Consider the following 26117-nt stretch of genomic DNA (forward strand, 5'->3'; position numbering starts at 1 on the left):
CTTGGGTTTCACGTCATATAGCTTCAACAAACAGCTCGAACAACCAGATTGAAAATATTTGTGAAGTAAATATTTCCAATTCAAAGGGAAAACTGGATGTTACAGAGTGAATTGTCAGCACATTTTTAATCCACAAATTATCCATCAGAGTTCGCAGTAGGGATTATCAACAATTATTCTTATTGTCGATTAATATACTGAACACAATCAGTTATTTGATCTATGCGTCTCATCACAAGTCGCCAGAGCCCAAAGTGGTTTCTTCTTAGCAACTGTTCAAACTCCCAAGTTATTCAAATAATTGAGTTTACAATCATATAAAACAAAGAAAAACATGTGATCTTCACATTTTAGAGGCTGGAAGCAGCAAATTTGTGTTACATTTCCTTGATAAATGACGCTAAAATCACAGTAATTCTTACTAGTTGCAGGTCAATTTTCTGTTTATCGACTAATCAGTTTATCAAATAATTATTTCAGGTCCAGTTCCCACTATAATGCAGTTTTCCATGCTTAAAGGATTGGCAGTGAAATGACAGTGCAGGAGCTTTTGTTAACATTTTTCATAACTGACACTAAGTCTTGTCATATTGGAAGATTTAACTGTCTGATCCAAACCCAAACAGTCTTGGACTTCTAGGAATCTTTGAAAGGCTTCTATTAATATTTATTTGGTTTGGTCGAGATGCTTTTGACCCAGTTGTTGTTTGTCCCATGTCAACTCAAACCCCTCCCAACCCCTCATACCCCCGTGAACACCCCAGTGTTTACATTAACCCTTCAAGGCCGTCTAATAGGTCAGCCCACTTGTTGCCAGGCAGATCCTAAACTATAATAAGTGCATGTTTGCAGGTTATGTCACTGACATATTATCCGCCTCATCCGACACAGGGCAGTAGGTTGGAGTCAAATATCCAGCAGAGGTGTCGGTCTCCTACTGCCCTTCTAGACATCCTGACTCCTCCAAGCCCCAAAATAATCCACCAACATATAGGACACACTGGAAGAGTCAGAGATGGATGCACAAACAGACACAAATCTCTCTGTAATACCATCAAATTCCAGTGCCAATTAACATATTAATTAATGTACTTTGATCAAGACAGAGTTCCTGTGACAAGATAAATCCTGTGTGAATCTAACTCTTTGTACTTGAGGCTATAATTTCTCTCTTAATGTTACTTTTCAACTTTTTTAAGCTTGACCTCAAAAAAACTGCATTCAGGGAAAGAAATAAACTCAAATAATTTCATCACCCTGTGATACAAGAAATGTAGACGCTCCCTCATCATTTCATTAACTCATAAATTATTTAACAGTGTCCCCCAAGGCCTTAGTTCCTTAGAATTTGTGGATTTGAGAAAATATGATAAGGTATTTTCTCTGAAAATGAGTGGATTTCCCTAAAAGTACTTGACTTTTAATTCTTGTTAATCAGCACTGGAATTCATCAGTGTGCCTCAGGACGTTGGAGGTTTGCGTTGTCAGAGCAGCAGCTTTTAACAGAAATGACTTCACTTCTGTTCCTGAACTTTAAAGGGTGAGATCTGAGTGTAATCAAGGACACGACTTACCCCAAAACATCCATGAATCCCATTAAACATAATCTCGAAAGTCAAGTCAAGTCAAACCGTGTATGCACATACCAGCGCGCCCTGCAAGATTGTTTTAAAGTAATGAAGTCATGGAGAAGGTTAACGGAGGTAAGAGTGCAGACAAAGAGAACAGAGGTAGAGAGATAACAATTGATGGGGAGAGCTAGAAGCCAGATAGAGAGTTTAAAGTAGGTCTATGTGTGCCAGGTAGCTCATTTTCCTTAGCCATTTAATATAATGGTTATTGATGGACCTTAACTTTGCTCAGCAGGAATCAGGAGAAGGAGACAAAGCAGCAAATGAGCCATCAGGCAGGCACATTCTCAACTCTGTTAAAATTGCATTTGTATTTCTTGATTAATTCTCTTAATTACACTGTTGCTATTAAGTCACAAGTTTTTCTTGTATCTGGGGCTCTTAGATTTAAACTGATCTCATCTTGGCCCACAGCTGATTACTTGTTTTAGTTTTTTTACATGATGAGGTTGATGAAAGCACAGATAAATCGTTTAATTCCAAAAAAGGTTCAGTAGTTTTATGATAAAGCAGAGGACTGTTGTTTTTAGCAAACGTCATAGTAAATAGTGTGTTTGGGACTATTTTCATCCACAGAATAATACGTATCAAGGTTATCAGGCTTTAGATCGAATGTCCTTTTCCTCTCCTGCTTGTAGCCAATCACACGCAGCGGCTGTAGATGGTGTCATTTTTACCCGACAACAAGTGCGGGAGGTCATGACATCATGAGTTACATATGATATGTGGAAGCTAACACTGTAATCCAGCTATCAGAGCCTTTTGCTAGCCGGTCTAAATAAACCTGCATGTGAGAAATTACTTTCCAGCCAGGTCCAGCTTTGACAGAGTGTAGACAGTTGGAATTTCCTTTGCATTTTTCCAGAGGAGTCTCTCTGTGACCGCCGAGTGTATGTTACTGGATGCAATTCCCACCAGAGCCACATATGCTAAAAATGTACACACTCATGATACCGTCAGACTCTTCGGCTCTAAGCGTCCACCAAAACAGAGTATGAGCTTCATATATTATTTATAACCCGTGTGTGTTTTTTAGTCTGTTCGTCTCCAACTGGATGATGGATGGACATGGTGTGTATAGGAATACACTCAACACAGCGCAGACACACACTCAGAGAAAACACCTTGACCTCTTGGCAGGTGATAGCGTCAACTCCTCATATACACAAACATAGATGGATGGCAGCCCTGATGACAAGTTGTTTCTCTGCTGGGGGAATGGATGGGTGGGCAGGTAGCAGGAAGGAGAATGACCCCGTCCTTTAACCCTCCTTTCACACATTTCACTCACTCAATCGTTCCTCTGGTGTTTACTTTATCTTTTTCACCTCTTGTCACTTTTTTCTATTTTTTTCTCCTCTTGGTTTTGCATGATTCTTTGCTTTTGTTTGTTCTGTCTTCATCCACCTGCTCTCACACATAGATTACACAGACAGGTGGTGGTGTACTGGTAAATATAAGTAGGACCACTACTTTAATTATTGATTAATTTGTCAGTTCTTGGTTATTCAAACAATAGTTTTGTCTATAAAATGTGATAAAAATGGAAAACATGCCACTTTTATTATTTACATAACAGTCCAAAACCCAGTTTATGATGATATAAAACATAGGAGAGGCTGCAGCCAGTGAACATTTGGCATTTTGCTTTAAAAATGACTGAAATGATTCATCAGCTATCATTACCATATTTCTCTGTCAATCCAATCATCATTTCAGCTCTATACTCATAGATCTGTGACTGAAACCGGACTTTTTGAACCATGTTTAATCTTCTTACCACCTTTAGAACCACGCTCACACCCACACAGCCCATTGAAGTATTTTTTACACTTTTCTATTTTTGGTCTGAACTCACTCTTTCTCCAAGTCGTATCTGTCTAAGATAGTTTTGGTTTTATTTGTCCAGGTTTTGAGATGTCTGTCATTAATTTCTGACTTCACTTAAATACAATGGAGAGTTATGGAATTTCAAATGTGGTGTTGAGTGTCCTCACACTGGATCTTAGATGTTCCCAAGAACTGTATTTGACTGAAAAAAAGCAACATTACTGGATCTTTAACAGGCAACTGGCCAACATGACAGCTGCTGTAGCTCTTTTCCTCAAGAATATATTTGTCACAACAAATCATTTCAAACATATTTTTTCAGATTTTCAGGGACTGATAATAGATTATATCTTGGTTATGTATCGCGTCCTATCATGAATTGTATATACACAGTGACATCAGCATGATGTAACCCTGTCTATATATACCTCGCCTGTTGAAGTCGTGTCAAAACATTGCTATTTCCCCTGAAAGCCAGTGTGCAAACACTCTTCTTCTCAACTTTATTGAACTTGTTGTCCTGCCTCTGGCCTAAACATGAGGTTGGATGTGCACACAATTACCTCTTTGTTATTTCATTTGTGGTTCTCACAGCATTGAAAATTGAAGAAACACTGTCCTGGTTACCCCTGGGACTCCCTGGATTATCCACACACCTTACTGCGAACTGTTTTCATAGGAACTGCTTTTGTAATGAACAGCAGACACTGCTTCTGGAAAAACAGTTTAAAATGCCACAAGAACCACGAAGCAAATTCCATTCTTCATCTTCATTGTATTGGAGTAGAGGTTAGTAATACAGGAAAAATGATCTTTGTAGTCTTTTTTTGTCGTTGGTTTGGAGGTGAAAGCTACATGGTTGGAAAATCTGCTTCGAGTGAACTGAGCCTTTACGTTTGATGCTTCTTCCTGTGAATAATTTATGTAAAAGACATTTATATGAAACGTCAAACTTTGGAGTTTTAGCTGCTTCACCCTCCGCTCCATCTATCTGGTGCACGCTGGTAATGATATTGAGGACAGCAACGGTGTGTCCTTCTCTGTATCCAGCGTATGAATAATAGATCGGATCCAGGAAGTAACAAACGGGCCGGCCAGCCCATCAGGTAGGGTCCTACCACATCCTGTACACAGCTCTCTCTATCTCTCTTTCTGTCTCTTTCTCTGCCTTCTATTCTAGTCAGGTTGTTTCCTCCTGATTCTTCATCTCTATCAGACTCTCATCCTCTCTCCTTCAGCCCTGTCTTAATCTCCAGCTTTCTCTCTCTCTCTCCCTCCCTCCCTCCTCCTCTTACTGTATATTCATCCCTCCCTCTCACTCTCCATCCCTCTCCCTCCTCTCCCTTTGTTTCCATCAATTATAATCTATTGAAGAAAGCAGCACAAAGAACAACCACGCCCGGCGTTACGGCGTCATCTTTAAAGGTGTACAATCAGGATATGGAGGCATCAGATCACAGCAGGATGAAGACCGGCTACTGCAACAAGAAGACTTAGATATTTCATCAAGAAATCTTTTTTTTTTTCTTTATCTTTTTCTCGGTGGAACTTTGCGAGCTTTACAAACCTGCAGCAGTGTGGATGATGCAGAGCTGAGTCACAGGAAATTGAAAGCTCAGCTATGGTTTTGTATGTGAGCTCTGAGGATTGTACTGCAAGCGCTGGGCTGGTGGGGGCAGCTGGCAGCGGGGTGGCGGTTGCGCTGAGACCTGGCAACGGGTCAGACGGGGCCCCACATGGACTGTGGCGCTACGTTTGCTGCCAGAAGAGGCCTACGCTGACTTCATGTAGGTACACGACGGAGACGGGAACAAATATCCTGAGCTGTTTGTGGGAAAATATGTAGTAACTTTATTAGAAGTTGTAGAGGTAGGAGTTATTCATAGATACTCTTTTTAAGGTTCTCTCCTCCTTGTTTTTTCTCTCCGTGTCTTCATGCTGAGGTGTATTTCAGTACCAGATAGTGATCTCATGAGCAGCAAATACAGTGGAGTCTTTTTTTTCTCTGTCTGCTTTTGTCTGTGAATAGTTGGCTACCTCTCTTTAGCTTCACTCTCTTCGTCTCTCTTGCCCTGTCTCTGTCTCCTCTCTTTTTGTTTTTTTTGCTTTCTTTCCCAGTATTGTGTCAGATAGTGGTTTTGGAAGCGGGCCAAGCATAAGTGCTATCCTCTTGGGTCATCGAATCAATTCAGATCTCTTAAGACGAGAAGGGAAAAATGACTGAATGTCTGTTTCGAGAACTACTGTAAGGAGTTTAGACATTCAAATTTCAAAATGCCACAAACCCACACTCCCTTATGTTGTTTAATAATAAAGATGGAGTAATAAAAGCTTGGTTTAATAAGAAAATCATACCGGGCCTCCTGATCTGATCCAATCTCAAGACTTTTTCTCCTGAGCAGCTTTCAGTGCTGCTGCCCTGCTATGCTGCTGTCTGTGTTCTGTCATTAACACATAAGCTGTATTAGAGCAGACAGTAACACAATTACACCCACAGGCAGCGGAAGATGGAGACGAGAGACCATGTCAGCAATTACACTCTTATTCTGGAGATATAGACTGCCTGTGGACTCGTCTTGATTCAATAGTATTTCAGTTCAGCTGATACAAGAAGGAAACCATCAAGATGATAATAAGATGAGATGATTTGAATAATCACGGCAGAGAGCTGGATGTAGAGATGGTAATTCTGTCCTCCATGGATATGTGACCTATTCTGTACATCAGCGTTTTTATTTTCTGCCTTTCACACCGCAGGTCTTTATATTCAGGTCAAACTGTTCATGTCACTCTAACTATGACAGTCAGTGGTTTCACCAATGTGTCCTGAGATAAATCTGCAGAAAATAAGATAAAACAATATTCTTTCACAGTGGATTATTTTATTTTTGTTGCTATTTTCTTGTAAAACACTGGACACTTTTACCTCTTCAGGCCTTTGAGTATCACTGTTCTTATGTCCACAAGACAACACACAGTACACATAGATTTGTTCTAAGGGCTCACAAGCCAAAAAGGCTGTTGTTGTCAATTAATCTATGAATTACTTTTCTAGATTGATTGTTTAGTCTATCAAATTTCAGAAAATAAGGACAAATGTCCCATAGAAGTTCCCATAGTTTAAGGTGTTGTCTTCTATTTGGTTATTTTATATGAACAACAGTTAAAAAAGCAAAAAAAAAAGGATTCAAATTCTAATGATATGAAAATGCAAATCCACACATTGAAGCGGCTGTAACCTATAAATCGTATGCATTTTCATTTGATTAGATAGACTGTATAAAAATATGGACGTAGTTACCGTGACGTCACCCGTTGGTTTCTGAAGAGCGGTTTTGAAGCTCAAAGTGAGCCGCTCCGGCCGTCGCCATCTTGGCAGTGCGTGACTCTGCCTAACTCCCAGCCAATGAAAATGGGCCTAGAAGCGGGCCGAACGGCTGAAACAAGCCACCTAGTGGCTGGCGGACCTGTCACTCAAAGCAGCCATGTCCTTCATTATGCATAACTTTACGGCTTAGTAAAATTTAAACGGGTGAGTTATAAAAAAAACTCACCCCCCGTACAGTTGTCATGAAAGGGGAAATTAGCTGTAAAGACCTAAACCGTTATTTGAACCAAGCTGTAAACATGTTTATTTCTGCTGTAAAGTTGGGCATTTTAGCATGGGGGTCTATGGGGAATGACTCGCTTTTGGAGCCTCAAGTGGCCATTCAAGGAACTGCAGTTTTTTTTTTTTTTACACTTCCGCATCGGCTTCATTTTACAGACCCAGAGGTTGCCGCTTGGAACATATACAGCTTGTATATGATCACATATGAAGATGCAAAAACACTTGAAAACTTGCTATTTTGCTCTGACAGGTTTGTGTGTGTGTACGTGTACTCGTATGTCTATCTTTCTGAAGACCAATTTGAGTTTGAGACCTCGGGATTGAGGACTGTCCTCACTGTGGGGCAGACCCGTCATCCAGGGTCCTCGCAAGTATATAAGTACAAACGTGTGTGTGTGTGTGTCTATGTGTCATGATAGGCACCTGTTAAGTGGTGTCAGTGAGTCACCCACTCACTAAATGGTTTACAGTCAGCACACACACACACACACACACACACACAGAGGTTTGTACCTTCTGAACGCTCCATTGATCCGCAGCTTTCCTTAATGATGTTTGCTGCTCAGGGGTAAAAAAAAGTGCTTACATAAATACTGGAACCACAGACTGATTTAGTTTACCATCAACACTGACAGACCACTCTTTGCTGACTCAGCCTTTTTCTGTCACTGGCTCATTTTTTTGGCTCTTGCTGGTTTCTCCTGGCCGATGGTCCACATCACATGAGAGAAAATAAAGACTAAAGAAACACAAGAGAAAGTTCCAAAGTCATTGTAACCAAAAACGATGAAAAAAAACTACCCTTCAAAATGTATTTTCACACTCTTGTCAAATCATATAAGAAACCTTGATACCTCTAAGCTGACTCATGCATCAGGCGCCTTTTAATGGTGGTTATAAAGCCTGTGTCTTTATTGTTTGTCACTCTGTTTCCATTCAAGATGACTTTGTGTTCATCTTTTCATCTTCTTACATTTGTCTGGACAGTCACTCAGCTTTCAGGAATTCATTTTTTCCTGCTTACATACTTCTTGTAGCACAATATTTGTTTGATTTTACATATCAAAGTGTGTCCAGGTGTTGTGAACAAAAGTTATGTAAAATCTTTGGTCTCCAGGGGGAGCTGTGTGAAATCAGATAAAAGTGATGTCACTTGAGTCGGCGTCGGTGGGGGATGAAGACTACAAGTTTGAAAAATCAAAAAAAAATCTGGGGGTGTGGAGTTAGAAAGAAGTGAGACCTCTGTCGCCTGCTCTTCATCTTTGCTAGCAGCTCCAGGCTACATGAGCCACTTCTAGCATAACACACGCAAATCCGTACATTTGAGTGAGTTGAGTTGCATTGTGGGTAATGTAGGTCTTTTATGCTTTGAGAAAATTCTGCAAAAACGTGGCATTTTTGGTGCTCAATACCGGTGACATAAATGTGTTCCCACTGAGGTTTAAAATGTTTTAAATTCAATAAAGTAACAAGATAATGCATGTGAAACAGTAGCTAATGCCAAAACCAATAATAGTGTTAAGTGGGGGCAATGTGTCTGAGCACGTTGGTATTCAGAAGCAGTCGTCAGCCTGGCTGCAGCCCAGATTCTGCCTGTTTTATCTCTCTGTGACTCTGTCTGTGCGTCTGTCTGTCTCTACAGACAGTCTACACCACGCTGAATACTAATTGCAGTGAAAGCTGCTTCTCTTTCAGCTGCATCCAGATCCAGAAGCCTCTGGTTGATGTGTGTGTGTGTGTGTGTGTGTAAATGTGTGTACTTGTTTGGGACACACAGGGAGAAAGAGCACCATGTTGATCCATCTGGCTCTGTTCAGGTTTTGTAGAAACGTTAGCTCATTAGCAAGTGTAAATTAGACAGTGATGTCAGGTTGTCTCTTGTTCTCGTGCCAAAGGCTACTGAGGGTGTGTGAGTGTGTGTTGTCAGTGTTTCAGAGTTCATGCTAAGACTTTGCTTTTTTATTTGTACTTTTTTTTAACAAAAACTTGCTCTTAGTTGAATTTTGTTTAAGGGGGATAAACAATTTGTAATTTCCTCAATTCAAACCAACTGCTCAGCTACTACAGGTTCATAGGTTATTATAAGCTCTGATGTGAGATGTTCCACCTGCTTGATATGGAAATCAGATGGATGCACAGGCAAGATGCTGTCTGAGCATTTGTGTGGAGTCCATCCTGTGTCTGTAGGTGTCTTCAGTCTACTGTACATACAAAGCACCACCACCTGCACCACCAACATGTTTCTATCCATTTAGCAGAATAAAGCTTCTCAAATATATCAATGTTTTACAAAAACAACTTTACAAATCCTTTGCCTTAATACAATACTGTGTGAAATTAACAAAATTATGATTTAAATCAGGAAATATTTGGCTGAACAATAAGTAAATAATAGCAACTTTCAGTATTTATCAGTTGTGACACTTTGGACAGTTTAGTCTGTCCTCAAAAAGTATTAAAGTTCATAAAAATGAGCATAAAAGAAAGCAAAACCTACAGAAATACTGCCTACATGTTAATGCATCAATGATTTGGCTGCAGTACTTTTATGAATAAGTTCTATCAGGACACGCAAATCATTCTTTTAATCATTTATTGCAACATAAACATTTGTTGATTTGGAGCTTGGTGTGTCGTGGCTCTGCTCCTGCATTGCTCCAGGAACAAATCTTAGCAAGCTTGACACAGTGCGTCCCTGAGCTCTAACAGCCCCCCCCAGGCAGAGTCTGAGATTCACAAACATCTGAATGAACACGAACACATAAAGAGAAACATTCACATAAATCTAGATGCAAATGCAGGAGCAGGATCTGCAGTGTAGCAGGCCAGGCAGTGGTGTGTGCAGCTGGACCGAATGCCAGATCTGATTATATGGCCTGGTTAGTGTTACGGTCATATATGTTTTGACCTTATATGAAGCATGTGACTGCAGAACAACTTCAGCGCCTGCCTGAACGACTGCGAGGCTTTTTACTGCTAATGCTTGCGAAGGTTTTGACAGGGTTGTTGCTACTTTTACTAAAGGAAAGGATGTGAGTACTTCCTACCACTGCGAATAACTATACCTGAGTAAAAATTACTATCCAAATACTGTGTTGCCATGACTACCAGCAGTATCTCAGTATCTTCTAGTGCGATAGCTGTTAGAAACGAGAAAGCGGTTTTACCAAGGATGGCTGTAAAGATAATAAAGTTACATTTGCACATTTATTCCACCAGACACCTCGACACCTTGACTATTAAAACAGAGCACGAGGAACTGGATGCCAGTCAGGATGAGGGTGTAAGCTGAATGTCTAACCGGAGCTCTCTGTGTGTGTGTCGCCCTCTACAGGCCCCACATTGCCCAGACAGGGCCCCCAGGTCCAGAATGGCCCCACACCAGAGGAGATGGACCTGCAGAGAAGGTAAGGACCACACAAACACCACACAATACCTTCATTTAAAAGTATTTAAATGTCTGTTCATCTCGACAGGCACCATTGTTTCTTCCATCTCTTCCTCTTCTTACATTCTTTTTCTTAATGAATTCATTTCTAAAAAGTCTTTTTTTTAGCCGTCTACTGTATCTATGAGTATCTCACACAGACTCATGCAGACAAAATCCTGCACTGTTATTTTTCTTCCCCTTACAAGGCCACTCTCTCCCTCAGGTAATCATGAAGCTCTGGAACAGCTAGAAAACACATCACACACATATTTGCAATCATACACACACACACACATACACAGCTGTATTAATAGAGGCCAGCTGTTGGTTTATAACCTGTTGACCAGAACACTTGTTCAAGGATTTAATTAGAACGAATTTTCTTCACGCAAACACAGGAACACAGACACACACACTGGACTGTGCTTACACACAGTGACACATGTCAGTACAGCAGGGCCACGTCATTGGTGGGGGCAGTTGGGAGGGGGGAGGGGTGAGCGCTGTGTTTAATATTCACCCACACCCGATCCCAATACATCACCACACACGGACGTAAATAGCTAAGTTTAGTATCAGTTACATGAGCCAAACAATGACAACTGCTTTTCTCAGCGGTTCAGATGAAGGGAGGCTGCTGCTGCTGCTGCTGCTGCACACCACGCTGTCATATCAGAACATCAGTGTCTACCACATGCAGACAGATGACGAATTAAAGGAACAATCTGAATAAATTGTCAGTCTTCCATACAGGGAACGAAGGCTCACTGAATGGTTTGATGAGAATAAAAATGATTTGAATCATTTAATCATATCAAGATCTCAACCTAGTCTAATACCTACAGTATGTGGGAGATTTTGTGCTCTCAAAAAGAACCATCATTAAAACTCCAAATGAGAGAATATCTCTTAGAGGAATGGAGTTCATCCCCCCAAGAAAACGTCCACAGACTTGGAGAATGTAAACGGTATTGTCACGATAATCACTAAAAGTCTCCTGAAATCGTACTATTAGTGCTAAAATATCGTTAGATAAGTAAATGGATAGAAAGAAGAAATCAAAATGATTCATAATGATGAAGAGGAAAGTCCCAAACTGTTACTGTATAAACAGTCATCTTTTATATTTTAGAGACATGCAATGAGAGCACTGCATTGACTCAGCGGGTGCGGTGAACGCGGAGGCAAAAAAATTGAATCTGTTTCAGTTTTTGCTGCAAGGCGTTGTGACATCATCGAGCAAGGCGCTGCGTTGGCCAGTCACATACACGCAAGTCCACTTTCATGGTGGATTACTTTGTATTTCTACTGGTTACTGCACCATCATTGCAGTGAAAGATAAAATAGTCGCCACTGTGCTAATTTTCCAGAGTTGTAATAACCTGTCTGAGTATTATAAACTGCTGTGCAGCCTTTTGGAGACTGATAAGCCTTAAAAGTCACATATGTGTAACTCAATCTGGACTTCCTGGTTAGTAATTCATGTCACGCCAGTACAGCACACCCCCTATATTGCTTTAATGCAGAGATGTTTACAGTCTGAATCCCCACTGGGGGAGACTGGGTGACAAAATCTACAATTCTCCTTCTGTGCAAAAATACATCTTTAATTTCTGAGGTTGATATGAAGCTTCAGCCATCTGAGTTTTGTTTTCACCTTGCAAGACGACCCCTTGTTTGTTCTGGCGTGCCCGTGAGAAAATGAACAACTAATCAGACATATTGTAACTCATGCACCATCACACTCTGTTGTTTAGTACCTCTGTCCTGTCCTGCCCTCCTGCTCAATAGTTGATTCATGATGGAACTGGAACAAAGCACTGACACCGCCGGGGTTAGAGGTTACATTTCCTTCTGGATCAGCAAACTAAAATATAGATTTTTCTAAAATACAACCCGTGTGCTCTGTTTCTGTCTTTCTCTTGACATTCTCACATGAGTAGTAAAGCATTCTTCGTGTGTGAGTCAATGCTTCTAATTCTGTTTAAGGTGAACTTGGATCTGCCAGGAATTTTACAGACTCTGTTGGTCTGATGGATCTGGCTGCCAGCCTTTCCTCCTCCTCCTCCTCCTCCTCCTCCTCCCTCTACCCCTCTCCCTCCTTTCTTCTCCATTTCTTTCTTTTTTTTTCCCCGATCTCCTCCTTCCCTTTTTTGTGCTTTCTCACTTTCGACCTTTTTGTCTTTGTCTGGCTTCATTCATCTTTCTTTTCCTTCTCACCCCTCCTCCCGTCCCCTCCCTCTTCCCCCCTCGGTTCCGGTCAGAATCCATACTTAGCAGCGGATGACAGACAGGCAGCGAGTGGATCAGTGACTGAGGTCATCTGCTGATGCGCAGTCCAATATCAGCCCAGCCGGAGTGTGTGAAGAGAGGGTGGGAAGGGTGGGGGGGGGGAGCCAGTGAGGGGTGTGTGGAGCAGAGCGCGAGCGGGATGAAAGAAGCGGAGGAGGGAGAGAGTAGAGTAGAAATGAATTGGCAGCACACTCTCATATCAAGCCTTCTGCTTCTTTAAAAGGAAAGCTAACATGCTATAAGCTTTGGAAGACGTCGGAACGTCTGTTGGGCCAACGAACATTTTCAGCTTATTTTTGAGCATCAGACGGCTGTTTCACATCTAATCACATCTAATCAGTCTTACTATTTCATGTTCTCTTTTCTAACATTCATTTTGATATTTGCACTAAGGAATATGCCTCCTCACGTATTCACAGAAGCACATACTCCATTATGCTAACGGTGAGTGGCTAGCAGTAGTGATCTGATGTATATAAAGGCATCATCCGTCATTTAAACTCCTCTTTTCTCCTCAGAAGCAAAGTTATCTTTAGTCACCAGATGCTAGTTAGCCAGGATTTCTGACCCCAACTGTCTGACAACCGTCACTGTAGGTAAGGTCGCTTAGCTGTGGCTTTACATTTCATTACACCTAGCAAGCTAACGGCACCTGCAAGCCTCGCTGCAAATGCTTAGTCAGAGCTAGCTGGCTTGATGATTATTAGCCCTGATAATTTCTCTCTTTTCTTTAGTACACCAGCAACTGGCTGACACAACTGGTAAGATGTCTCTGGCAGTGTAGTATAGAGATTCTGGCACTCGCCTTTGTACCTGCGCTAAGAAAATCTTCAACAGGTCTGCTCTGCGTGCCTCAGGCTGCCTGAGACAGTTAATAAGTGCAGTGTGTACACCCACCGTGCCTGGTTTACAGCAACGAGCCTTCATAGTAGACTGTAGACCTCCTACTCAGTGCGGTCGAGGAGAACAGCTCATAGCGCCGCACCTTTCCACGGTTTCTAACTTATGAATGAAACTTGTGGTGAGGGGTTTCACATATCCAGATTTTGAGGTACATTGCGTGTCTTTGACGTTAATATCTCAGCAGATCTCGGTCATTTCTGTACAGACTAATTTACATCAAAAGTGTAAGGATAGACCAGCTTTAGTTTCTGGCTGTCTGGACCACTCCAGCTTGATTCGACAGTGACAGTAGGGATAGGGGTATGACATTCAACATCCATCCATCCAATGGTCACTTATACATTTTCAATCCATTGTTGTTTAAATACATTAATGTGTAAAAAGTGTATTTCTGATGTGGTCTACAGTCTGAGAAACAGCCTAAAATATGTGTCTTTCCGTCTCCGATGTTTTACAAAATAACTTCTAAACTGCCCTTTGACTCCGATTTTGAACTCAGCTATTGTTTTAGCTGTCTTACATCATTTTGTTGCAATGCTCTCTATCAGGATTGTGTGTCATACTGAGACATGTAGCCTTAAATAGAGACAAAGGAAGAGAGTAAAGAATCTGTGATATGGATGAGTGTTTACTAATGGGAGGGAGAGCAACTTTCCTCTTCTCCTCCTTCCTCAATGGCTCATTAAAGAAGATCAAATAACCAGTGAGTGGACCACCTCATACCTCAGTCACCACACATGTTCACCCAAACACATTCTTTCCTTTAACACACACTCATCTGTGTGTGTGTGTGTGTGTGTGTGTGTGTGTAGCCTCCTCTTGCTCACTTGTGGGCCTCCTTTCCCTGAGAGGAGTAAACATTGAGATCATTCATCTATGGGAAGGCTGGAAAATCTAAATGTCTCTGGAATGGGATTTTCCACAGGATCACATGACAGTAGGAAAATATGATCTCCTTTTCTTCCTCTCAGTCTGTCCTCCACCACTTTATTCATCCTCTTCCTCCTCCATCTCTTCCTATAATCCTCCTTTTCATGGAAACACGGATAGAGGAAGAAGAGGCTGAGCCTGGCCGCGATGCTTCGAGGATGATTGAGTGATTGATGGAAATATTCACTGCATGTATGAGCGGATTCATCGACGGCTGGGGAGGTGGGGGGGGGGTGTGTGTATGGATAAACCACCTGTTCAGAAATGCAGGGTGCTATCCTCAGATTAAAAAGACATGAGCTGGAAATAATAGGCTGTGGTATAAATAGCCGCACAGCGCGTGGGAGCAAGGGAGTGTGCGTCGGGGTGTGCGAGCACGTTCGAGAGGGAGAGAGGAAATGTGTCGCATCGTCTTGAATGAAAGATGTAGATGTGGTAAAGACGGACGTGAGCGAGTGTGTATGTTAAATTTTCTGTCAGCTGTTAGCATTTAGCTGCCGGTATGAAGATGAAAACACCAGCAGCTGCTAACGGCAACATGTGCTCTGTTGTCACAAACACGTGTTGACATCTGCATATATTCTCAAATGAGAGGCACAGTTGTGGATACGAACACACACACACACACACACGCCTCTAAAACCAATATGCTTACTTGGCTTTGATAACAAGGTTGAGGTCTTATGTTAGTGGGACACACGACACATGGAGTGTGTGTGTGTGTGCGTAACAGTGTGTATATCGCACACTTGGACTGGATCCCCACTAGAGTAGGCCCATATGGTCCATCTAGGCTCCTGTCCATTCAGACGACATTTCCTGGTTCTCCGAGCCAATCATGCGAGCCGCTGAGTCCAGCTGGCCAACAGATTTTGCCAGCCTTCGGTGTCCCTGGAGATTTAGCACAGTTGTCACTTGTGGCAAAGTAGCAAAAGCAGAATGTGACATAATTTTTGCCCCAAGGAAAAAACAATCCATATAGAACTGAAGACTATATTATAATCATTGTGATATTTCATGATAAAAGAAATAATATTACACTGAATTAAATGAGCCTTACAACTGATGAACAACACCAGTCATACCAAAAACAACTAAAGTGTTCAATGTAAACGATAAATTCATATTTTTGTGACTATTGTTTTATTTAAACTCATGAGCAGTAGGCACAGAAGTGGAGCAACATGTGCACTCCATTTTTTATTCAGTCATTTTTATTTAGTAGGAGAAGCACAGGTGTTACTAATAACATTTAACGACAGCTCTGTTCTATTCAAGTGTCCCCATAAACCATGATAGTGAGACAGTGAGCCAGAGTGTGCAATACGAGGACCCTGAAACTGAAGCAGCTAAACGGAATCCAAACATAATTCATTTTATTTACACCTGTGCGTTTTCATACTGCGACATGTCAAAATGTCCACAGTGAAAAAGGTTATATTTAAAAACTCGTATGAAATGCGTTCCCGCGTCGAATATTAAAATGTGGACGTGAAGTCGAGCTCGTCTGTCTCACGTAGCCGAAGGGAAAAGTCGGTAACACTGATATTTCCTGTGTTCTTTTTTAGTCACATTTTTTTGGTCTTCTAACTTTCATTTTTACGTCTTTGGACTATCACAGTTAATAAAGTACAAGTGACAAACAGTGTGCAGGACTCTCTGCGAGTGTTTGATGCTACGTACCTGCTAATAAGACTTGGTTGATATGGTGTTCATGACATCAGACTGACTGGAAACAGACATCCATAGCTGATAAGAACTAATGATGGATGTTAGAAATAGTAGAGGCCAGTAAGAATCTTGGCTGGTTAAAAATACAAGGCTCTTGTGGTGTTGATAAGTGGTGGGTTGATGGTGGAAACGGGATGATGGCGGCTCACAATGCAAGCGTGGAAAGCCTCTCCTGGCTGTGACTGCAATATAGACACCTCTCCAACCAGACTGCAGCTGAGCATGATGGTGTATTTTAAAACTGACCACACTACATTCTCACTTTCTTGTAAAAGGTGTTTCATTTTCGTTCTTTCCATATGCCGTTGGTCTATTTTTTGGGGGGGGATACTGTTTTCCTCCTTGTTGAGTTTTGTTATCATTTAGTTTCTAAGATCTAATTCAAATTCTAATTTTGGTTTATTATGACTGTTTTAAGTCAAATGGTTGGCTGGATAAATCCACCAGGCTTATATTCACTGCACAATTTGCAGTTTTCTTCAGTGCTTGTCATTTTATGTATAATTTTTGTATCTTGAAAATACACTCTTAACTGTTAAACTGAATGAATTAACAAGTATCAAGTGCCTTCTTTGCCAAACCTTTTGATCGTCATACCCTGACAGCAAATCCTATTGTAACCTTATTTGCATTCTGCCTCTGCTGATGTTTCAGGGCTCTTAATTTTGACATTAAACCATTTGGTGCTTCCAATATTACCCCACATCCTCTCTGACTCTGCCTCACAGTGTCTTGAACTCAGTCATAGTAAGTTGTTGCAAAGAGGAAGGAATATGTATGCAAGTGCACGCATGTGTATGTGCATGCAAGGATTCAGGCTGTGCCACCACCCACGCTCCCATAGCAACGGTTTCCCCGGCAACTCTTGTCAGGAGGCGAGTGAGACGCGGGTTAAACGGTGCAGGAGGCTTTTCACAGCTTTGAATCCTGTGACGTTTTCCTGCAAGGCAGAGAGGGACGTGGAAGGAAGAGAAAGCTGTTTTAGTTTCACCCATGAGAGGCAGGAAATGCTTATTGTCAATAGTTCATAATCACAGCTCTGGAATTGTCATTAGACACAAGATTTTTTTTTTTAATAAGAAGATAACCTCCACTCAAGTGTGTCTCCTAACTACAAGTTTGTAATTTGTCATTATCAGTTAAGGTGAATGCCAATGGTGACATATGTGCAAGTGCAAAAAAAGAGCACAAAAGTGATGTCCATACAAAACCTCCACTACCTCTGAAACCTCTGAAGCCCAGTGAGAAGTATACTGAGCATACAGGTGGACGGCAGAGAGAAGTTTCTATGGACACAAAGACGGTGAGACTGATCACTACTGGATTCCTTTGCAAGTGACGTGAATCCAACTTACCACAGCTGCTGTTCCACTAACTTTTTACAGCTGTCTGTCAAGCCTGTAGGGGGAGTATCACTTTATCAGGATTTCATGTACATTGACCATCTTGATTAAACCATTCTACAACCATGCAATAGCCTTTCTCAGTTGTTCACTAACTTTTTAGTAGACTATAAGTAGATGGTGCAACACAGCTAATTCGTCACAGTAGCTTTGTCCATTTTGGACCTGCCGGCTCTCCATTCCCTCGAAGGTCAGCACTGTCTAGACGGTTTACTGTTGGTCAAAAGATCAAATTTGCGTGTCAAAGTTCACCAAAGAACAGCTCAATTTGAACATTTTTGATCGGAATTCCATTCAGTTGGAATGAATTTGCTTTGAAATGTCACCATTTGAAATGCTAGAGTGTCGGAACCTTTACACCTGTATTTGTCAAGTCAAAATGTCTGCTGTGAAGAAGTTCTAATCAACTCCGTATTCTTCTGCCAGGTCAAGTGTGCCGCCCCTGGAATGGTCTCCATATTTGGCCTGTCTGAGTTGTTAAATTGAGTGCACTTGTCCTTTAAAAACTTGAGGATGATAAAGATCACAGCTATGAATTATTACACAACAAGTAGCCTTAAGAGGACATTCTTTTAAGATTGTGTGCTAATGTTGAGACTTTCTTGGCATTAGATATGCCAGTATGTCTGATAAGAAATGAAGTAGAAACTATTACTATCTTAAATAACGGACACATAAATGAAAGTGACTTCAGGAGGGTTCATTCCCATCATATGTTCAGGCTGGTGTGAGTTGTAAGGATGGAGGTTTCTCATGTATGTACCATTTTTAATATAAGTGTGTTGTAAAGTTTTGGCAGCGAGAGAAGCTGCGCTCACTGCACAGGAATGTGAGCGTAATGCGAGCGCTGTGAAGGTGAGCATTACTATCGCATGACATCTCCTGAAAAGCTGCACTGTGTTGTAAACTCAGAGACGTCCCCCTCCCAACTGCAGACTGGCTGTCCCACTGTAAGTCATCTGCAAGTACACACAAACACACACACCGACAGGTCACTCCAGACAGGTTATTTTAAGTTTGTGCTCACATTGTTTAGGAATGTCATGATCTACTGCTCAGGGCAATGCAGTATGTGTGTGTTACATCATGAATTACATGGTCCAACCAGTGCCGAACATTTTTTATTTAAGCAGGGATCCCAAAGCAACTGATTCACAACTCTGTTGTCCTTTCACTGCTAATTTGGCCAATAGTCAAGGGTTTAAAAAGCCTCCGAGCTAAAAGACTTTCCTTATTGCCAGCTGAGAAATTAAGTTACAACACAGAAAACAACAGTGCAAGTAGACATCACAGTACAGCTGAGGTCTCTACTCTAATTAGGACAGATTCAGCAAGTAAACCCACTTCACCCACGGGTGTAATGAGAAAAAATGAGACGGTGCACAAGACAAATTACTCTGACTGCGTTAGTTCACATTTCTTTGTCAGAATTTGTACCAACAGCAAAAGTCTCAATGGAGATCAACAGCAGGGTAGTTTAAGTGTTCAGGAGACTGAAAGGTAGCAGGTTGTGGAAATGTCTCAGTATAAGATGCTCTGAAGAAGAGCACCAGCTGTAAGACACCAAAGTAACCAGATTTACTACAGTATTTCCTATATAGGAAGAATTTGAGTTGTATCTGTTTTCACTGTGCCAAGGGTGAAAAATAGTTGTGAATGTTAAACCTGCGATTAGAATCTAAAATTTAAGAAATAGTCAATTACTGATTTAATGATGATAAACCTCCACCAATGCTGCACAATTCTCCAATTTTCTGTTCCACCTAAACCCATCAACTACCCCTCAGGTTAGATTTATTAGACCAATAAAATGCAAGTAGGATTTGTAATCAAGTCTTTGCACAGGTTTTGTTTTTCATATTCACAGCTAAAAAATAGTCATGGAATCAGTTGTTCATGAAAACATTTCTATATGTCTGTGAGATACAATACCATATAAACACAGGGAAACATGAGATTGTTTCACTGAACAAATACTCTTGGTCCTATAGATATTTTGAAAGATTATGCCTGAAGCTAAGGGAGTATTTCATTATTTCTCAATAAATAACAACACATTGAAGTCTTTAGACGACTGCTGACTTCAGTACTGGCATCTAACTTTTAACTAACTATTGCAGTACAGTCAGTTAGTGATGATGTTAAAGCACAGGTTGGGACATTGAGCTCTGGTTTTAGTTCTGACAGCTGAAGTTCCTCTGTAGTTTACTCTCAACAGATTTACTGGGCTCTTAAGTAAAAGACAATTCTACGTTGCCTGTAGATTGCATCACCACTGCCCCATGTGAACTTCCGCCCAACTCGTGTGTGTGCTGCCACAGCCATTTCACTCCATTTAGACAACAACCGACTCCCTAACCGGAAAAATCGTCTCCTCTTTCATCCCTCAGCAACCACAATGGAGTGGTTGTAAACTCCACCGGCCTCTTTCACCGTTTTACAAACCACATATGGATTCTGAACAGAGAAGATGGCGGGTTACCTGCCAACGTCGCTGGTAGACAAATCGTACCAGCTGCACCCGGCTACGGCCTGCCAGCATTTGGCTGCTGGCTGTTGGCGGTGAAGCCATCTTTGCACAGTGATCTGAATGAATAAAGGATGTGAAACCCTTCTGATCAGCCCGATTACACTGATTTTTACTTCCATCGCCCCATTACATCATGTGCTGTATTTAATCATGAGGATGTTCTGCTGCTGTTGGATCCCGCAGAGACTCATTTGCTATCAGAGAGAATATATTACTGTAGATGAGGGAAGCCCCCAGAGGAGCTGCTGTAATCCACAGAGGCATGGCCCTGCCGCGCCTCCATCGGCCCTGAATCCAGGTTACCCCTGCGTTTCAGTAATTACACCGATGGGAATCCCTGTATATCGGGTCAGGGCGGTGCCAGGGTGTGGATAATGTTGAAGGTCATTTCTTATTTCTTTCACGCTTTCACAAATTCTCTCTCTCTCTCTCTCTCTCTCTCTGCCAATGCAGAAAGAAGAGAGTTAGATGAATACGCTCCAGTAAAGACAGGGCATGAGAGTGAGGGAGGTCGAGGCGTATCAGACGTAAACAGAGAATGTTGTTCTTCACACCTCTCCTTTTTGCATCTTATTGGTCGGAATAATCTGGTGGAGCAGATAGGTGGATCTGAGCCTCTGAGCTCTCTGCAGCCATATCACGGCTAAGCTCCTGGGTTTTATGGGAATTAACTTGAGTGCTGCTTATATTCACTTTAATGAGTCATAATGCAACCAAACACTGCGTTAGGTAAATTCACTGATTACATCCTTCTCCTCGGGGGGGAAAGTGTGTAAAGGTGGCTTTTAAAATGCTGCCTGATTGTAAAAAGACTGATTTAATGACTGACTTTTTCTTTGTTCAGAATTCTATCATTACCTACTTGATTATGTTTAGATTCTGGTGCTAGAAATGAAACATATTTCACATATTTGTGATAGCTGAGATTTATCTGACACTCATTCCAGAGAAAAACATCCCAAGGACGTTTTTGTTGTATCCTTCACTGCCATCTTGGAAGTTTCTGCAGCCAGAAAATCCAAATTCAGACAAAGTGGAGGTAGACTGGATGGAGCTGAGGAGTACTGAGCAACTAACATCCTACAAGACTTTTCATGTCAGTTAAGCAAATATGATCTAAAATATGCACATTTTTACATCTTAATGTATTCCTAATGTAACTGATTTTAAAGTGAAATCGGAAAAGCCAGAGAATAAAGCCAGAGTTGTATCAACTTGAAAGAAGATCAGAATTACTTCAGGACTAACCGAAGGCTTAAATCAATATGGATCAATGTGTTTTGTGAGTGGTGAAGCTAACAAGCAGTGATGTAAACAATGCAGGATTGATTCTCTAAAAATGGCCTTGCAGATATTTTCTTTTGAAGGAAATGCATTCAATATGTTTGTTGGGTCTTAAGGACATATATACATGATGTGTTTTGGTTAGAATACTGAAATGTTAAAAAAAATCAACCTTTAAACCAGTGTGGCAGATTCAACTAAAGATTAATGCTGTCAGCGGAGACACATGGATTATTTGGACTATGTCAAAAACATAACACAAAATATGCCAAACTGCTCAATGAACTTTACCAAAATAAATATAGTCTTAAGTCATAAAAGATTCCTACTTTAAATGAGGAGCTGTCTGATCAAATGAGAAGTAAACAAGCCTCTGACTAAGCATTTGATACAAACCTTCGACGCTTCGACATTCGATATTTGGATGAATTTTGGTCAGTTTATGAACAGTATTTAGATTAGATTCCCACCCCTGTCAATGTGTAATAATAAAAATGTATAATACAATACAGGTGCCACTTTTTAAACCAGAATTAAGTCCATATGAAGTCCTACTGCTGGTTTATTTTATACCTTGCATGGGAAACTATCCCATTATGTGCCACTTTTCAATGATGACCCAGTTTGTACCAACCGGTGCCAACTTTGTATAATCTTAAAAATCACCATCATGCTGAATTAGGGCTAAAATCTGGTCTTAAACCTGTGGTGCTTTCTTGGTTTTTAAGTCACCTGCAGTCTTTGATTTGCAAAAAGACAATGAAATGTTGTGCAAAGTGCATTTCTGAAGCATATTTAACATAAACTTCATAAGTGTGATGTCCTGAACACACCGTGACCACCATGATATCACTGTATGTATGTATGTGTGTGTGTGTGTGTGAGAGAGAGAGAGAGAGAGAGAGGGAGAAAGTTGGCTACAGTTTGCACCATCTCTCTCCTGGTTTGTGTGATTTATGAATGTAATGCTCCCTCATTTACAGCCAGTGCAATTTATGAGCCGGTAAATCACAGAATGTGACAAGACAGTTGATGCTTTCCAATTAAATGAAAGATTTCCTGGGAACCCGGTCTGTGTGAACCTGACAGATTATAACCTGCATCATCCCCCCCTCCCCCCCGTGTTTCATTTCTCTCTTGTGTCCCCCCTCATTCACACCAACACACACACACACCCTCTCTGTAATACATTTGTTCATAAAACCCTTCACACTGTCTGTCAGATGTTATGATTACAGTCGGATCATGTAGCTTTCATTTATACATCTACAAGACACTTCTCTATCTGTTCATGTGAGTATGGATGTGTACTGTTCTGCTATATATTGTATATTTATAAGCTCTGCTGTTTTGCCGCCATTTTTCCTGTGAAGACAGAAATCTGTCCTCACATTTTTATTCAGTCATTCCTACATCTCTCCATGGAATAGTCTGTTGCAGATATAAACTCTGTTGGCAGTTATTCTTATTTATGTCTTTTTTTTTTCTTGTATTTTTATATAAACTGCTGCAACAACAGCCCAGTTTCCCCACAGGGATCGTTACAGTACTTGGAAATGGATGTCTCTCTCTATTATGCTTTAAGTCATTGTCACACATGTCGACTCGCACACACACACACACAATTGGATATACTGCTCACACTGTCAGTATCCTCTCATCTCTCTCTCTGTCTCTCTCTGTACTGCTGCTACTGCAGTTTCACACACTTCTCAGTCCACTTCTATCTCCTGCTGACACCTAGTGACCAAACCCGGAGCTGCACATGTAATTTGTGCTGAACCCCTGCAGGAAAAACCTCCATGAACACACCATATGTCAAGATAATTAGCATCACATGGAATGATTTAGCATAAAATTTAAAAAAAAAAAAAAAAGAACAAATGAAAGTTTTTCTTCTTGTCTCTATTTTGTTGAACTCACACTCTTTGCTGATTTGTTTTTTCACTGCAGCCAGAGGAAGCCACAGGCAGTCCTCAACTCAATGTGTGTGTTTTTAATGGGCCCAAATTTTAGCCAAGCTGGCTGTGGTTGCATAACAGCGTGGCTATTATGCCCAGCAGCAATTATTATATAATAATGTGTCTTATGTAATGACAACAGTAATTGCCTGTAGGTCAGGGAGGTCAAGACAGGCTCCAAATTAATGAACTCCTTTTTATTTATTCTGCCTCTTTTGTTCTAATTCTGTCTCCACGTCATTTAAAAAAAATCTTTAACCTACTCAACTATTAGTTTTCTACTTATGAAGATCTGTTTTACTGATGTGCATCTTCAAAATACTTGATATGTTGTGAATTGTGCAACATTGTTCTCACTTCTTCTTCTGCTTTTCCTCTCTTCTCCTCTCCTCCTCCAGGCAGCTTCAGGAGCTGCAGAGGCAGAAGGAGATGGAGCGGGAGCGTCAAGAGCGGGAGCGCCTGGAGCGAGAGCTGCAGGAGCGCGAACGACAGGAGCGTGAACGTCAGGAACGGGAGCGTCAGGAGAGGGAGGCGCAGGCGGAGAGGGAGCGACTGGAGCGGGAGCGCCAGGAGCAGCAGGAGCGCACCGAGCGTGAACTGATGGAGAGGGAGAAGGCGGAGAGAGAGCGGTTGGAAAGGGAGCAGCAGGAGCAGTTGGACAGAGAGCAGCAGGACTGGGAGAGAGGGAGACGCATCTCCAACGCCGGTGAGTGGTGCACTTTGGTTTACTGATTATACACACATTCACACACACTTGCATATGTACCAGGGTTTGGGGGTTTTTTGGTTGGTTTTTGAAGGCCAGTGCTGAGACTATTGGACTGAACTCAGGATTTACATCTTTTTCCTAATCTGTAATATAAAGCAAAAGGATCATAAGAAGGCTTTAATGCTTGCTTGACTTGTTTTACTGATCCTGTAAGAAGAGTAGCTTCACTAGTGTGGTCCATGAAGACTGTATCAGTTAATAATCTCATTAGTGACTATTATAATGTTTTAATTAGGAACTTAATTCCTTCTTGATTTTCTCTTTGAGATATTTTCTGGTATTAATCTTGTGGAAAAACTGTGATGTGGAAATTTGGACTGAGTTGAATTTCAGTGTGTTCCAGCTCCATACTACATACTGACTGTACAGTAAATACTATACACTTACTGTTTTAGTCGACTGTTTTTGCAGCTAGTACACAAACTTTACATTTTTATAATATGGGTACACAATTTAATGCTTTGTTTTTTTACATCAAGATGTTTTAGCACCTTGCACAGTTTGCTCTAATTTCTTTGCAGCTGTGATCAGTTCCTCTATTTCCTTTGTAATGTCAACAGTGTGCATCACCAGCACACTCAAAAATCAAGTGTTTTTAGTAGGGATGCACAATAACATCGGCACGTCATCGGTATCGTAATATCGGCCCAAAATGAACATTTCTGCTGATATGACAGGTGGCTTCATCGCCTTCCCCTCCGTCACCGCCTGACTACGCTTCCCTCCTTGGACTGTTTCACCCTGACGGTCCCGGCAGGTGTGTCGGGCAGCTGAATAAAGTGGAAGCTGTGAAAGAAGCATCGGGGCCGTCAGGGTGAAACGGTCCGCGAAGGAGCTGCTGTGTTCAGCTGCACACCTCAGCTGACAGGATGTACCGCTGTTTGAGAAACTTCTTCTTCTTTTTGCTTTATGACAGCAGGTGGCAACAGGCGTATCAGGTGCATTACCGCCACCTTCTGCTTCGGCGTGTTGAACAGAGATTAAACTCTACACATTAATCCTGTCTGTCTAATAAACTCCAATAAAGCTCTACTGCTCCACCCACTTGGCAGGTTCATTAAAGTTTTAATGCTGAGCTTCTGAACTCCAGTCCTCAGAAGTTCTTCCTTCATATATTGTCTTTCTTGATCGTACTTAGTACAATCTATGATCTCGCATGTGTAATAGTCTCCTCAGCCAAGTGGAAACTAAATATGTGCATATATCAGTATCGGCAAAAATGAGTTGGAGAATATCGGCATATGAGATATCAGCAAAAAATCCAATATCGTGCATCCCTAGTTTTTAGTCTGTATACTGAGTTTTTTTCAATTATTTCCATTATCTGCTGATTTTTTTTTTCTCAATTCATTTCTCATTCAATTATTCGTCTATAAAATTGTGAAACATTTCTATCTCAGTTTGTCAGAGCTCAGTTTGACGTCTTCATATGTCTTGTTTTGCTCAATCAACAGTCCAAAGACATTCATTTACAATGATATAAAACTAATCCTCACATTGAAGGAACCAGCCAGTTCTCGGCATTTCTAAAGTAAAGTGAATTATCAAAATAGTTGTCAACTAATTTTCTGTCGACTGACTTATCGACTAATGGTTTCAGCTCTAGTGTGTATTATGGAACTGGGACACAGCATCTGTCTATGGCAGCAAGTTGGACTTGAACTCTAAAAATGTTGTCAGTTATTTAATAGTCGCAACTACAACAAGATTCAACTGAGATCAAATGAAAAACATCTAAGTTTATTCCTTGTCTGGTAAACCTTCTGAGCATAATGATTTCAGGAAGGTGCTACTTGGGTAAAACAAGGATCTC

The 26117-nt window shown here is 41.2% G+C and overlaps 1 protein-coding gene across 3 annotated transcripts in view; it reads left to right on the forward strand.

The window, feature by feature from the left end:
• Nucleotides 1–26117, forward strand: part of enah (ENAH actin regulator) — a 130666-nt gene that overhangs the window by 82471 nt on the left and 22078 nt on the right. For all 3 annotated transcript variants that reach the window (XM_044329857.1, XM_044329858.1, XM_044329859.1), the window contains exons 4-5: nt 10406–10478; nt 23934–24241. In XM_044329857.1, coding sequence (XP_044185792.1) covers nt 10406–10478; nt 23934–24241 — 381 coding nt within the window. The remainder of the gene's footprint in view (nt 1–10405; nt 10479–23933; nt 24242–26117) is intronic.

This window comes from Thunnus albacares, chromosome 16 (assembly GCF_914725855.1).
Source record: "Thunnus albacares chromosome 16, fThuAlb1.1, whole genome shotgun sequence".
In the NCBI taxonomy this organism is placed as follows: Eukaryota; Metazoa; Chordata; class Actinopteri; order Scombriformes; family Scombridae; genus Thunnus; species Thunnus albacares.